This window comes from Anomalospiza imberbis, chromosome 23 (assembly GCF_031753505.1).
Source record: "Anomalospiza imberbis isolate Cuckoo-Finch-1a 21T00152 chromosome 23, ASM3175350v1, whole genome shotgun sequence".
Lineage (NCBI taxonomy): Eukaryota > Metazoa > Chordata > Aves > Passeriformes > Viduidae > Anomalospiza > Anomalospiza imberbis.
Window position 1 is genome coordinate 5760155 of NC_089703.1, and position 13638 is coordinate 5773792.

The 13638-nt window shown below is 40.0% G+C and overlaps 1 protein-coding gene across 3 annotated transcripts in view; it reads left to right on the forward strand.

Moving 5' to 3' along the window:
• Nucleotides 1–13638, forward strand: part of CFAP74 (cilia and flagella associated protein 74) — a 37309-nt gene continuing 23671 nt past the window's right edge. Inside the window, exons 1-15 of one of the 3 annotated variants that reach the window (XM_068171413.1) lie at nucleotides 1–525; nucleotides 909–999; nucleotides 1435–1581; nucleotides 1782–1880; nucleotides 3322–3426; nucleotides 4522–4695; nucleotides 5296–5406; nucleotides 6592–6694; nucleotides 7446–7603; nucleotides 8110–8317; nucleotides 8722–8904; nucleotides 9564–9734; nucleotides 10181–10299; nucleotides 13069–13135; nucleotides 13545–13634. In XM_068171413.1, the coding sequence (XP_068027514.1) occupies nucleotides 213–525; nucleotides 909–999; nucleotides 1435–1581; nucleotides 1782–1880; nucleotides 3322–3426; nucleotides 4522–4695; nucleotides 5296–5406; nucleotides 6592–6694; nucleotides 7446–7603; nucleotides 8110–8317; nucleotides 8722–8904; nucleotides 9564–9734; nucleotides 10181–10299; nucleotides 13069–13135; nucleotides 13545–13634 (2139 nt within the window). In that variant the 5' untranslated portion in view covers nucleotides 1–212. Of the gene's footprint in view, nucleotides 526–908; nucleotides 1000–1434; nucleotides 1582–1781; nucleotides 1881–3321; nucleotides 3427–4521; nucleotides 4696–5295; nucleotides 5407–6591; nucleotides 6695–7445; nucleotides 7604–8109; nucleotides 8318–8721; nucleotides 8905–9563; nucleotides 9735–10180; nucleotides 10300–13068; nucleotides 13136–13544; nucleotides 13635–13638 lie in introns of those variants that run through there. The other 2 variants (XM_068171415.1, XM_068171414.1) reach the window with 2 other exon arrangements.

Sequence of the window (13638 nt, forward strand, 5' to 3'; positions counted from 1 at the left end):
ACTAAGAGATTTATTATAGTTGATACTCAAAATGTGTAAGTAGCACAGAGGTATATGGTTATATCCAGTTATTTCTCATGCATTAAGTGTGTACTGAATGCTGTGGATTCACTTCCAGAGATAGCCACCACTATTGCAAGTTGTTGGATATTTGATGTGGAAAACATGTTCTTCTTTTTATTCAGCCTGGTCATTTGGAAAGAACTGACAGCATGGAAAATTGTGAGATCAGTTTTAGTGGGGAAGAACAGCAAATATCTCCTCTAGCACTTCTAGAGGAGGAGGAAGAAAGACAAGAGGGAGAAGAAGAAAAAGAAGAGGAAAAAGAAGAAAGAGAAGAGGAAGAAGAAGAAAAAAGAGAAAAAGAAGAAAGACAAGAAGAGGAAGAAGCAGAAGGACAAAAAGAGGGAGAAGGAGAAGAAGAGGAGGAAAGAGAAAGAGAGGAAGAGGAAGAAGAAGAACAAAAAGAGGAAGAAAAAGAAGATGCAGCTGGTCAGCTCCCTGACGTGGAAGAACACTGGGAAGGTGAAAATGAATTGTTTTGATAACTCACAAAAAACTGGCATTAATGTAAACTTAATGTAAGATAAACATGTTAGATCATTGGCCAGAACCTGACAATACATTATCCTCCCTTGTCCCCCTCCCTGTTCTTGTTTGGGACTTTCCCACATAAATGGGATTCTTGGTGACACTTCCACATGAAGGCAGAGAGCATTCCCTTCTTCATTTGCAGGTGTATAATAGTCCTGTGTGTTTTGCCATATGAATTTTTTAATGTACACTGCAGTAATGCTATAAAATGTCATGTCTGCTTCTCTATGCTGTAACTTGACAGCAAATATAGAAAGCTTTGCATTTTAAAATTCCAACTCTCTTTATTAAGCTGTTGTTTCAATATCTGCTAGGATATGAGCTGGAAGAAGAGCTGGATGATGGTGGCAAGATGGAAGACAAGGACACTTTTGAAGATGCTGGAGACCAGTCTGATTCTAGCATGTAAATACCTTGCTCCAGTTCAAACAGAATTTCCTCAGAAGTGCTGAGTGACCAGCTGTGTATGACATGTTTTAAACTAGTTTAAAATGTTCCTGTTAAAATTGTAAACTATTGTTCAGGAACACTAAATTTGCAAAGCTGAGGTGGGATGAAGGGGAGCCCCAGGCATTTTAAAACAAGCACACATCATTAATGCTTTAAATGAGGGTATAAATGTTCAACATTAGATATCCAGTACTGAAAATCCTGGCTTAAATCCATGCATGCAAACTTCCTGTGCTGTTTGTGTTCATGTTCTTCCTTATTTATAACCGTCTTCTTTGTAACAGCTCTGCTAGAATAAAACAGAAAGCAGGGATGTGAGAATGTCAGACAAACTTCACATAACTACAGTTTCACATTGTTTCTTTGTTGGTTGTGTGTTCCAATTCAAAGGCAAAGCTCACAACACTCTTTGGGCAACATTGGTAACATTCAGCCTCTGAAGTCTGCAGAAAGAATTTGCATATTAACCTCACAGAGAAACCTCCAATTGCTCGATGACACGGTCAGGGAAAAGGAACTGACGGTCCAAAAAACCAGGTTAGTGTTTAAGCAAACATAATCCATCAGCACAAATCCCCAGCAAATACTGAGATACTGTATCCATCATAAATACTAGAGTTTATAGAACTATGTATCTGACAGGAATCCTGCCTGTGAATCTTGCCCTGAAAAAGAAGACTTTCACTGGGAAGAGAAAAGAACCTACAAAACATAAATGATGTGTTTGTTTCTTGCAGTGACACGCTGAGTGCCTGTCGGCTGCGGAGCAAGATGCTGGCAAAGCAGCTGGATCATGTAGACATGGAAATAGAGAGAGAGGAGGAGGCTGGCAATGTGTAGGTAGAGAGTATTTCTGGATACCAAGGTTTACAGGCATCCACTATGTTCATCTGTGTGTAATTAATGAGATAAGAGCAGAAAGAGGTGGAAAATTGGGAATGGGTAGGAAAGAGGCATATATTTTAAAATGTAACAACAGGTACTAAATCAGCCTAGCCTGCTGCTGTCAATTATGTCTGTCAGGGTCTCAGTCTTCTATTCAGTCTGATGAATCAAGGTGCTGTGGCACTCCTGGAGGTCATGGCTTTGCTTCTGGTGATTAGTCAGTCAGGATTTCTATATATGTGTGTGTATATATTTTTATAAATACACATGTACATGTGCCATTCCTTTCTTGTGTTGTTCTGGAATGCAGGAATGCCTTTCAGGAGTAGCTCTGCATACAGGAGCTGCTCTGAAACACTTGTGCTATCAAGTGGGAGGCAATTTACTGTACTCTTCACATTTGGTTTAAATAGAAAGCAGTGGGTGGCTTGTGTACCAGGAGCCAGAGGCTTGTGAACAAACTTCGCAGCTGCATTTCTAACCTGTGTTAATCTCCAGGTTAGAGCGGCGATGAATGAGAGAAGGGAAGGCAGGTTAACTGCCAGAATGGGAGAGCTGCTTAAACAAAACTGATGAGCTGATGCAAATGAGTCTCCTGAGGTGGTGCAAGTAAGATCTCAGAGACAGTAACAAATCCCAGCAAAGACAGAAAAGCAGTGTAGTGTTTATCCTTATGATGGGTCACATGGAGAGATCTAGATATGGAAAAAATAGCAATTCTCCCAATCGCTTACATTTAGCAAGTGACTAGTGGAGTGAGAAGGCTTGATAGATTTCTGGCTTATGAAGTTCAAAGTCTTTGTGTTTTAGCAATAATGCAAATCCTGGCTGCCATTAGCAGTACCAATGCCAGTAGAGAAATGCTGAATTTAAAGGAGTAGCTGCAGGTAGAAGATCCAATTTTCATTTAGAGGGTGGGAGTTTATGGTGAGTATAGTCAGGCCACTGTCTGTGGATCCTGTAGCACACTGTCTGCTAGATTTCCTGGGGAGAGAAGGAAAATAACTGTGTGGGAATGCTGCAGTTGTAGGCTAAATGCATGGAATATTGTGGTGCCATTTTAAAAGCAAAATCAGACTAGGTTCTCTAGGTTCACCTACGCTTATCTTCATGAATAATACTACTTTTATCAGTTTGAGAAGTGAATAGTTGCATTAAGCTACTGGTCAGTGCTTTTGAAATTCTCATCTGTTCCTTTCAACTGGTGTGTAAGAGTTTAAAGAAAGCTCTGCCTCAAGAATGGACACTTAGAAGGTTAAACAAGAGGCTGCATAAATTGCTGGGATTCTGATGAATAAATCTAAGCCTTAGACCTGTGCTTTATTCTTGCTGATCTTGCAAGGGGGGCTATGTTCACATTTCTTTCTGCTGGGTTCTCTCTAACGTTGCCAGTGCAGCCGTGTCCCGCCTGCAGGCCGTGAGCAGCCGATTGTGCACTGAACTGGAGAGAGAGAAGGAGCTGGAGCTGAGACTTGCTCTGACACTAAAACAAAACTTGTAAGTGAGGGAATGAAGAAATTGTGAAGGGAATCAATCTTTATTACATTCTTCATGTGCTGTTGGGTGGATTCAAGTTAGTCAACAGAGAAATTGCTTATAAATACTGAACTACATCATTCTAGAGCAACTTTTAGCCTGCATGGTTCATTCCTTACAAAGTTAGGTGATGTGGCTCAGTCCCCAAGTTAGTTTTGCACATGTAAATAAAGTTTTGATTTTATTATGAGAGGTGCATAAATTGTGACCTAAACAGGTCTCATTTGAAATTTAAAATAAGATGGACTAAAGTAAATCTGTCTGTGCATGAGCATAAATGCTTGTAATTTATGCCTCTTAGTGTTTTTATAGGGCATAAAGGAAAGGATAGAAAATGAGCATGATGGAGACATTGTTGCAGTACTGTGTATTTTTATGCCAAGCTGATATTGATGCTTGTAATTGATTGTTCACACATAATAAATTACTTTTTTATATCAGACTGTGTTTTGCAGGAGGCAACAGGTGAGTGTGTTTATATTTTGGTACCACAGGTACATCAAAGGAGGAACACAGGCACAAGCTTCTAGCTGTGATTAGCCAAGTGGTTAACCAGGATACAGTATGTTCTGCTGCAGTGTTGTGTAATAGCTTTAAAATGCTTGACTTGTTTATTGTGTGATTAGCAATACACAGAACAGATTAATGTGCTCAGCTATATCATATCTGGTTCCTTCAGCAAAACACAGAAGAGTAAAAGCTGTGCTCTGTCCCTGAAGTTATTTATTGTTGAAGGAAAAGCCATTTTTAGAATTTTTCTTGGTTTTCATAATTTCTTCTAGGTAAATGGGAAAAACACAAACTTGAGGTTGGTTTTTTTACCTTTTTTGGACCAATATTTTTGATGTCTTTGAAAGGGATATGGTATTAGATATGAGCCTTAGTCTGGAACACCTGTGTCAGTAAAAGGGTTTGATTCAGAACATGTTTTGAAATAATAAAAGAAAACATGGTTACATGTTTATTTTCCCCATAGAGCCTTCCCTACTCAATCTATCACCTTAAAGTGAAAGAATATCAGTATTTCAGTGAAAACAATTCACACTTTTTTTAAAGGGCTGAGCTGTGGCAGATAGAAACTGAACAGGGAAAATACGACATCCTCCGTGAACAACTTCAAAAAGATGAGGAGGAGCTACAGATGCAATACCAGGAGGAGAGAGAAGTGAGGATTTGGAAGGAAAAAATAACAGCCCTGCAAGCAGAAGGAACACGTCGGACTCGAGAGAAGTAAGAGCCTCGAAGTCAGAGCCTGCTCCCTTTCCTGTTTTATTTTCAGCCAGTTCTCTGCTGCAGGTGCTGAGATTAGCTAGTTCAGATACTGGTGCTACTGTGTGTCTTAGCTGGGTGTGCTTCAGGAATATTTGATGAGGAAATGGAATTAAAATAAGAATTGGCCATGGCCTTGCAGTTATGCAAGTAAAGATTTTTGATCTATGGGAGTAAACTTAATGAAAATGAAAAAGCTACAAATGCAGGGGGTTTTATCATAGGAAATGTGGTTTTTGGGTCAGAGTAACTGCATGTGTCTGCGGTGCTGTTGGTCTCCAGGACCTGGGCTTATGGTAAAGTCCGTTGAGATTTCCTGGAGCAGAAGCAGACACCAAAAAGCACAAAAGTGGTCTCCAAAAGCAGAGCAAAAGTGTGTCAGGCTGTGTTTTTTGTGAAGTTTATAATTTTTTCTATAATGTGGGGGATGTGGAGAGTGGACAAATGTCCTAATTTCAGCACATATTAATAAACTCCCCAAGTCCACTCTGAGGTCTCATTGCATTGGAATCAAATTTTCCTTAGTCCTGCTGCAACTGTTGGTTTGTCTGTGTTTTGCAGAAGAGAGGAGGAAGCCTGGAGAGAACGTGAAGAAAGAAACAAAAAACTCCTTGAGGATGCCAAAAGGAACCATGAGAAAGCAGTCTGCTTCCTGAGGCAAAGCATGTCAAGGTGGGGCTTCACTCCTTTTCCTGCTGTGCATTCTCTGCTGGGCAAGGCTTTATCCTCCAGTCTTTGAAAAATAATGATTTTTCTGTAAGTTGTGTCTTCTGTTGCACCTGGAAATCTCATGCCCGGTACAGTGTGGTGAGGCATTGAGATCTTACAGAGCAAAAAAGATGTGGAAAGAAGAAAATCCACTCAGTGTCCTAGCATGGCCTCCAGATTCCCTGAGTCTTTGTCATGAGGGCTCTGACCTCTTGGAGGCACTGATAATGATTTGAAGCATTTTATAAATGTGTGTGTGTGTCATTAACTGAAGTAGTAGAACTAAAATCCAGGTTTGAAACCTGCCCTGTCCCATTCTATGTCCCCTCAGAAATGTGGTTAAAAAGCATCAGTGGATTGATGGGCAATTTCTTTGTGTTGCTGCTCTGGTTGATTTTAAATTACATCTTCTTTCACAGGTTAATGTTTATGTTATTATTCTGGTGTTGAATTATTTTGCTGCTGAAGAAACTGAACATTTTATACTTATTTTTACATATATATAAATATATCCTAATACATAAGTATTAGGACTTAATTGTAAAATGATTGAAATAACTGTACTGTTTCTATGCTGTTTTATTTTTATTAGATGGTGTGTATAAACTGATCATAATTAAGAAAAACAAAATCAAATAGATTTTTTTTCCTGACAACTGTAACAAACATATCAATCTTAATATTTTTCTTGGTTTCCCATTATATTAGCTGGAATATTCCCAGGTTTGAGTCCTGCCCACATATTTCCAACTTGTAGAGTTTTCAGGGTTTATTTTTAGTGTGGGTACATGTGCTTGGCTTGTAAAAGTTTGCTACATAAGGTTTAGATACTGCTTATATGAGCAACACCTGAATTCTTTATTTTAGCAGCCAGTCATATGTCATAACATGAAACACATTCTTCATATCCAAAATTTAAAAAAATTAAAGTTGTTGAGCAAAATATTTGAAAACCTGTTGGCACTTGGAGCTTGAGCAGTGCTGTGTTTGGAGGAGCCTCCAGCTGTTCCCTTGTGCTCACAGCCAGTGCCCACCAAACAGGACTTTACAGCAGCAATTCCTGGTGGCAATTACTCCTTGTCAGCTCAGACATTCTATTACCAAAAGCTTTCCAGGATGAGAGCCTGTAAGATTTTACTTTGCTTACAGAATTCATGAAAAAAATGCAAAGGAAGAAGCTAAAGCTCAGGAGCATATGGAGAGAAGGATACAAGCTGTGCTTTCCCTGAAAACCAGCATCACTTCCAACAGGGTACTGCTGCTGGGCTGGGATGGGAATGAAGTCACTGACTTGGGAGACTGCTGGGTTCTAATGCAAGTCAGCTCAGCTTTCCTTGCAGAGCTGTGTGGTGATTTTTGATCATATCACTGACCAAACCCCTTGAAACTGGGGAGAGTTTAACCATTGCAGGGATGGCATGAGATATGTGTGGGCAGGTTTTGACACTTCTGCTGATGCAGTTTATTCTGTCAACAGTCTAGTTGTTCTGGGAGGGGAACTCTCTGGGAAATAATGCATACTAAAACAAGTTCTCTGGAAGTTCAGCCAGAAGGATTTCCAGTTATTTGGATCCCGATGCAGAAATATTCCACGTGGAGAAAACATATGGAAGAAAAACAGTTATTTGAGAATTTAAATAGTATAAATTAGGAATTTCTGAGCTATGCTGCTTTGCTTTTCTATTTATGTTCTGTAGAATATGAGGGAATGATCTTAATTTAATCCTGATTTGTTTAGAACTGTTATATTTTCCTATTCCTTCACTAAGCAGCACTCCAGGGGCAGACTGGAAGGTAGAGAAGTAGCCTAGACCTAGTCAGAGCTTTCTGCATCTCAGGACCCCATGACTACAGAGAATATTACAGACAATACCTCAATAGCTTCTGCTTCAGAGACATCACCATAAATGGATACTTGGATAAGGGGACCAGCATTAGACCCTCTGTTTTATATTCTTTAATATATGAATCAAATATGTAACTGGTTTGTGTGACTTTCATAGGAAAGGCTCCAAAATCTCCAGATTTTGAACAAAGCAAAGGCCTTGGAGGCAAAGAAGGAGGAGATGAAAATGAGGGAGGCCATCCTAGCAGAAGGAGGCAACGTTATCAGGGAAATGTTTCTCCATAAACGACAGCAAGAACATGAAAAAAGGAAAGAGTGAGTATCATATCCATATCGAACTCTGCCTGCTCCCTGGAGCTCAGTCACATCCTGAAGGCAGAACATCTCTGATGGTGCCTGGAGGGAGTGAACTCCCTCTCCCACTCTGTGTGTGACACTTGCACAGTCTGTTCTTGGTGCCCTGAGCTCCTGCCTTGGGGGTGCTCAGAGCTCCAGAGCTCCGTGGGTGTTCAGTGATCCACTGCTCCAGGAGGGGAGCTCAGTGACCCTAAACTGGAAACCTGGAGTAACTGTCCTTCTTCCTCCCCTGAACGCTGTGAAAGTCTGTATCAGCCTTCTAAAACACTGTAACTGAGTATATTTAGTCTGCAAAAATGTATAAACAGCCTCTGAATCACTTGGTGTCTTGGCACAAATTACCACTGAACCCAACTTAAAGACTTGCTATTTAGCTAAAAGGCTCCAAGGGAACTGGGTTGTAGTTAATATTATTGTTAAACAACCATGGTTGGGTTAATATTTCTTACAACTTTGGATTACAGAGCTTTTAGAGACCTGCAGAAGTCAAGAAAAATGGAGATTGTATCTCGAATTTTGCAAGAAAGAGCTTCAATTCACAAGCAGAGAAAAAGTCAGTCCCCTACTAAGGCAATTAAGGCTCGTGGTAAACTTGAGGATCCTTTACTGAAGAGTGGGAAAGCCTGGCAAAGTGAGGAGACCTGCAAACATGCAGATGGAGAAATATCACAGGTTATCAAAGGCCTAGGAATTAGCTCTCTTTAGATTGTTTTGTTTTGTTTTGTTAAACATGCGGGTCATTGAATTCTGTTTAAAAATAGCACAGACTACAACCAAATATGAGACAGTAGAGAACAAGTGGAGAGTAATTTCCCCATCAGATCTCTTAATATCTGTTAGTTTCCTTTTTCTTGAAGGAAATGTAGTGGCTTTTAATGTAAAATTTTGTCTGTAATCAGTGTTTTAAGAGGGGATTGGCCTAAGTTGGCATCTTTGGCCTCTGAGCCAAAGGCCAAGAGGCCAAAAAGCCAAAGACCTGTCATTTTTGTGTTAAAAGATCTCCTCAGAAATTGATAATTGTTGTAGTAACTGTAATTTTTAGCTGTGTCTTCAATACTTGTGTTCTTTCACCAAAGCCGTGGCGCTCTCCATCAGTTTGTTCCTTGGCTGGGGAGGGAAATGCTCCCCAAGGAGAGAGTTCTGAGAACAGACCCCAGGATGTGCTCTGGGAAAGTGGTGATGAGGACACAGAGAGGGACAAGACCCTCCTGGTACCAGAGTTCCCAGGACTTTGGAGTCGGGAATGTGACTTGCACAAGGTAAATGTTGTGATATCTCTTGTTAGAAACAGAAAAGAACCTTGCTTGAAACCAATAGTTGTGTGTTTTGCAGTTAAAATGCAGACATTATGTTATTACATAGATGCAGAAATTCAGATGTGAGAATATCATCAGTCATTGCTGTTTGACACTGTTCTGGAGGAGTTTGTTCTCTCAAAGAGAAAACAGTACTTTAGGTTTAGTTCTGAAATCTGTGAAGACATAAATCACATTATGTTTACTTGTTTGAGATTAAAAAAACTTCAGAATCCATCAAAAAGAAATCATGTCAGTGCATATTCCTAGACTTGCATGGAGAAGCACTGGACCATGACTGAAACATTCCAGTGAAGTCAGCTGATTTTTTTCTATATGTTTAATAAGTTGAGAAGAAAAAAAAACCCCTTAAAGTGCATAAAAGCTAATTCTGCCGTGAAAAACATGATTTTCTAGTGTTGGGTGATGATAAACTGCAGAACAGACAGTTGAGAAGCCATTAAATTCTTCATGTTGAGGTTGGGATGCTGAGTTTGACTGGGGAGAGCCAGACAAAGGCTGGTCAAGTGCTGGGAAATTCCTTTTGCAGATTTTTCTACTGGAGCTGCAGATTTCTGTGGTCGCACACAGATCTGGTGGCTTTTCTACATGTTCCTTTTTAGGTGCCCAAAGCAGAAGATCCAACACGGTTGGCTATCGGGGCAATGAGGAAACAAATGGCTGAGAACAAAATGGAGAAACTCCAAACTGGAATTCTTCACCAGCAAACTGTGCCTGCTCAGGAACATAAGGGCTGTGCTTTCCACAGCAAACCCAGCTGCATTCATTTCAAGGTCAGTGGCCATTCTGCATGGAATCGTAGAGAGCTATCTGCTGGAGGTATATCCCAATGTCTTGATCAAAAATCTGTTGCAGCCTTTAATAGGCCTGCAGTGAAATTTGAAACAGCTCTTGCCTTTTTCTCTAACAAGCTCTTTGTTAAGTGATAGATTAAATAAACTGGTTAGTTTTACTATCTAAACTATAAAATACTTCCTTTTCTTAGGGGAGTCTAAATACTGTCAGAAAGGTGAGCAGATGATGAAACCTCCTGTTGGACTGTTTTGTGTTATTTAAAGGGCAACATGACTGATACTTGTATAATGTTCGTAAATACATTATTACTACAAAATAATGTCCTTAAAAAAGTGATGACTTAACACAACTGTTAATAACTCACTTAGACCATGAACGTGACATCATGTCTCTGACACTCACCTGGTATGTTTGGCATTCCAAGGATTTTGATGTTGGTCAAATCTACAAAAAGAAGATAGTTTTGACAAATGCATCCTACAGTGTTAATTACTGCAGGCTGGTGGGAATCAGTGAGTGGCTCAAGGACTTCATCAGTGTTCAGTAAGTAAATTCACTGCAGACTTGTTTTACCTTTGTACCACAAGAGCTGGAACCCAGTTCTGCAGCAACTGAAATTTCTGCTTGTCATGGGTTGACCCTGCAGGCATAGAAACTCCACAGAGAAGTTCCTCACTCCCTCCTCAATGGGGAGTGAGAACTGGGGGGAAAAAAAGACAGACTTGTGTCTTGAGATAAACACAGTTTATTTCAACAGAAAAGGAAGGGAAAAAAACTGATGAAAGAAAGGAAATCAAACTCAGAGCAAAGAGCACTTAAATTGCAATCCTGTGGCCTTTCCCATCAATCTGTTCCTGTAATCCTGCTGCCAGGTTATGTAATGAAGCACTGTGTCTAGTTGGGAGATTGCAACTTAATCTCAGTTTAACTGTATTGATAATTTTATCTCACTGTTTATAAATAAACAAAAGGAGGTATCCACAAGATGTTTCTTTTTAAGAATTGAGATACCACCTCTCTCTGGAGCTGCACTGAGCCTTTAAATATATAAAAGACAAGCTGTAAAAGTAGTACTTCTCTAAAAAATGAAGTAATGAAAAGAATTTATATACCTGGAACTCTAGTAAGCAAAAAAAATTACTCTAGTCTAGCCTAAAAGTGAAAAAATGCTAAAGCTCCTGTGTGTAAGTGAAGCTTATGAACAAGTAGGAGGAATGGAGGTGAATTCCTTTGGCTTAAGGAGACAGTTCAGGTTTGAACCCTTCTGCTGACCTGGAGAAGCCACCTGTGGGACAGTTTAATGACACCCCAGTGAATAAACAAGTTGTTTCACCACTGTAAGTGATTTCGTACTCCAGAGCTCCTTTCCCAGCTCACTGCCCACTGTCCTTGTGGGGATAAACCACACATGGAATTTCTGGATCATCTGATAAGGACAGGATGCTCCAAGGTGAAGCCATTCCTTGCCCACTTTGTCCCCACTAGAGTCCCCAGGAATGTGAACAGAGAGTTCTTGACTGAACAACATCCCTGGAGAGCTGTAAAGTCTGGATCCAGCCGCTGTGGTGGATTGGGAAAGGTGTGGAGCACTTCATTCCCAGCCTGATGGAGGTGGATAACTGAGCAGGACACAGCAGAGCCCTTCAGCTCCTAAACCTGCTGTGCTGCTTGACTCCATGGGTAGCTCATGTTTGGCTCAAAATCACGTGTGTGGATTTAATTTTGACCCACTTACACGTGTTTAATTTCTGTGAAAAAGCCTGAAGCTACTAATCCAACAAAATGAGGGTTTCCTGCTCCCAAAGATTGATTTTTTCTCTCATTCACTATGTTGGACAATTGCATATGGTAAATCAGCACCTCTGGTTTTTGACCAAAAATTAAGTAATACTTTCTGAAAAGCCCAAGTCTTTCATTGCTGTAATTGCCTTTCAAAGTACTCTCCAAATATCAAGAGTTGTGAATGATTTTTCAATATCTGATAAATTAATTAACTTTTTAAAATTAGAGTGGTTACCCATATATTTGCCAGCTGGATAGCTAGCAAAAATAATCTAAGATTTTATTCTCCATTTTCATGTTATTAATAATTTGATCAATAGGGCACAGACCTGTGGACACTGATCCTACACTCTGTAAAGCTTATCTCAGGTAGAACCAGACATAAATTGTTTGTTACAAAATAGTTTTGCCAAGTATTTTGAAAATACCCAGCACATCTACACTGTCATGGTGTCACTGTCCTCGAAATCAGTGCACAGGCATTTACAGACATAGCACCTGAGAGCTGTTATCAGTGACAGGCACTGGATTTGCTGATAAAAAGCTTTATTCCAGTGGTTAAAATGAGCAGCATTGCACCCCATGGAGCCTCTCCTTAGCAGAGTGGTTCTGTGTGGGTTTGTGTGTTTGGCAGTTTGTGCTCTAAATCAGAACTATTTTAGGTAACATTTGAAATAAAGAACAATTCCTTAAAGTCTTTCTTAGGAGAAAATGCCAGCGATCTGTTCAGAAGGTCAGGATGGAGGTGCTTATTCCCTGTCCACATTTTAAGCTCCTGAATTCTGAACTGTTTCCCTTCCTGAAAAAGTTTCATTTTGCTTTGGTTTGAGTTTAATTTTGTTTTGATAAAGCTGTGAAGGGTGAGTGTGTTCCATGTCTCATTTGGCTTAGGGGCTCCCATGGCTGACAACACTTCCTTATCTCCTCTGGCTCCTCTGCCAGGCAGAGCAGGGCTCCAGGAGTGCCTCAATAATTTCATTTACAGTGCAGCTGTGAAATGTCTTGTCTTCTGATGGGCATTTTCCCTGCCTCACACAGACCATGAAATGAGTGGCAGATTCTATTCAAGATAATTTTGGTACAGCTGGCATCAAACAGCACATTCTCTAATCATTTGCAGCTCCCTCCTTGGGTTTTTCCTCTTCATTTTGTGTTTGGACAGGGGAGATGTTACAGAGCAACATTAAAATGGATAATGGGAGAACTTGCTTCCTAATTGATTGGGCAGTTCCATCTCTTCTTGCTGATTTTGAGCCTCAGCTTCACCTTCTTGGCTACAGTCCCTGTCTTGCCTTTTAAAAGCACTTCAAGTCTTTCTGAATAAAACCTTAATAAAGAATCAGCCTTTGTTGTTTCCCAGTTGCAGCAGGGTTCTGTAGCCTTTCATTAATCTGTCACTCATTCTGACTTTTCTGATAATTAGTCCAAGTGAGGGGGAAAAAGAAAGCAATCTGCCATTGTTACCAGAGCAGGAGCTGGGTGTTCCATCCACAGCTTTAATTTGGAGTTTTATGTTAATTATCTCCATAGTTTTGACCCACCTGGCAAAATGTCGTCTGGGATGTCCTGTGAATTCCTGGTAACATTTAAGCCAATGGTAAGTGCACAGTGAGGAGAATCCTAGTATAGGCCACTAGTCTGATTAAAACCATCATTAATTGAATTTCATAACTGTTAACAAGGAAAAACCTACATTTTTAGAAGAGCTACTGTTGCACATGGACAGCTGTGTGCATGTTCAAGCTCTGATAAATTGTCATAAGGCAAATTCTGAGGGCATGTTTGGAAAAATGCCTCAAAATGAGAGCAAGTTTCCAAATATTTATAATCTTGCCCAGCTAAAGTTAACCAGGCTGTCACAAAAACTGTTCTAAAGTAGAAACATAGAATCAGTAAAGATACATTTTAATATGGTACTCAAAGAATGAGTGAAAATATTTTTCATCAGACTACATAGGCTAAATCTTCTGAAATTACTTAGGGTTTTTTTCTGTTTTGTTTTCTAGATAAATGAAGGGCTGGAAGGAGCAGTCATGTTTATGGCCCAGACAGGTTCTTTTTCTGTTCCACTGAAATGTACAGTCAAGACCTGCATGGTAA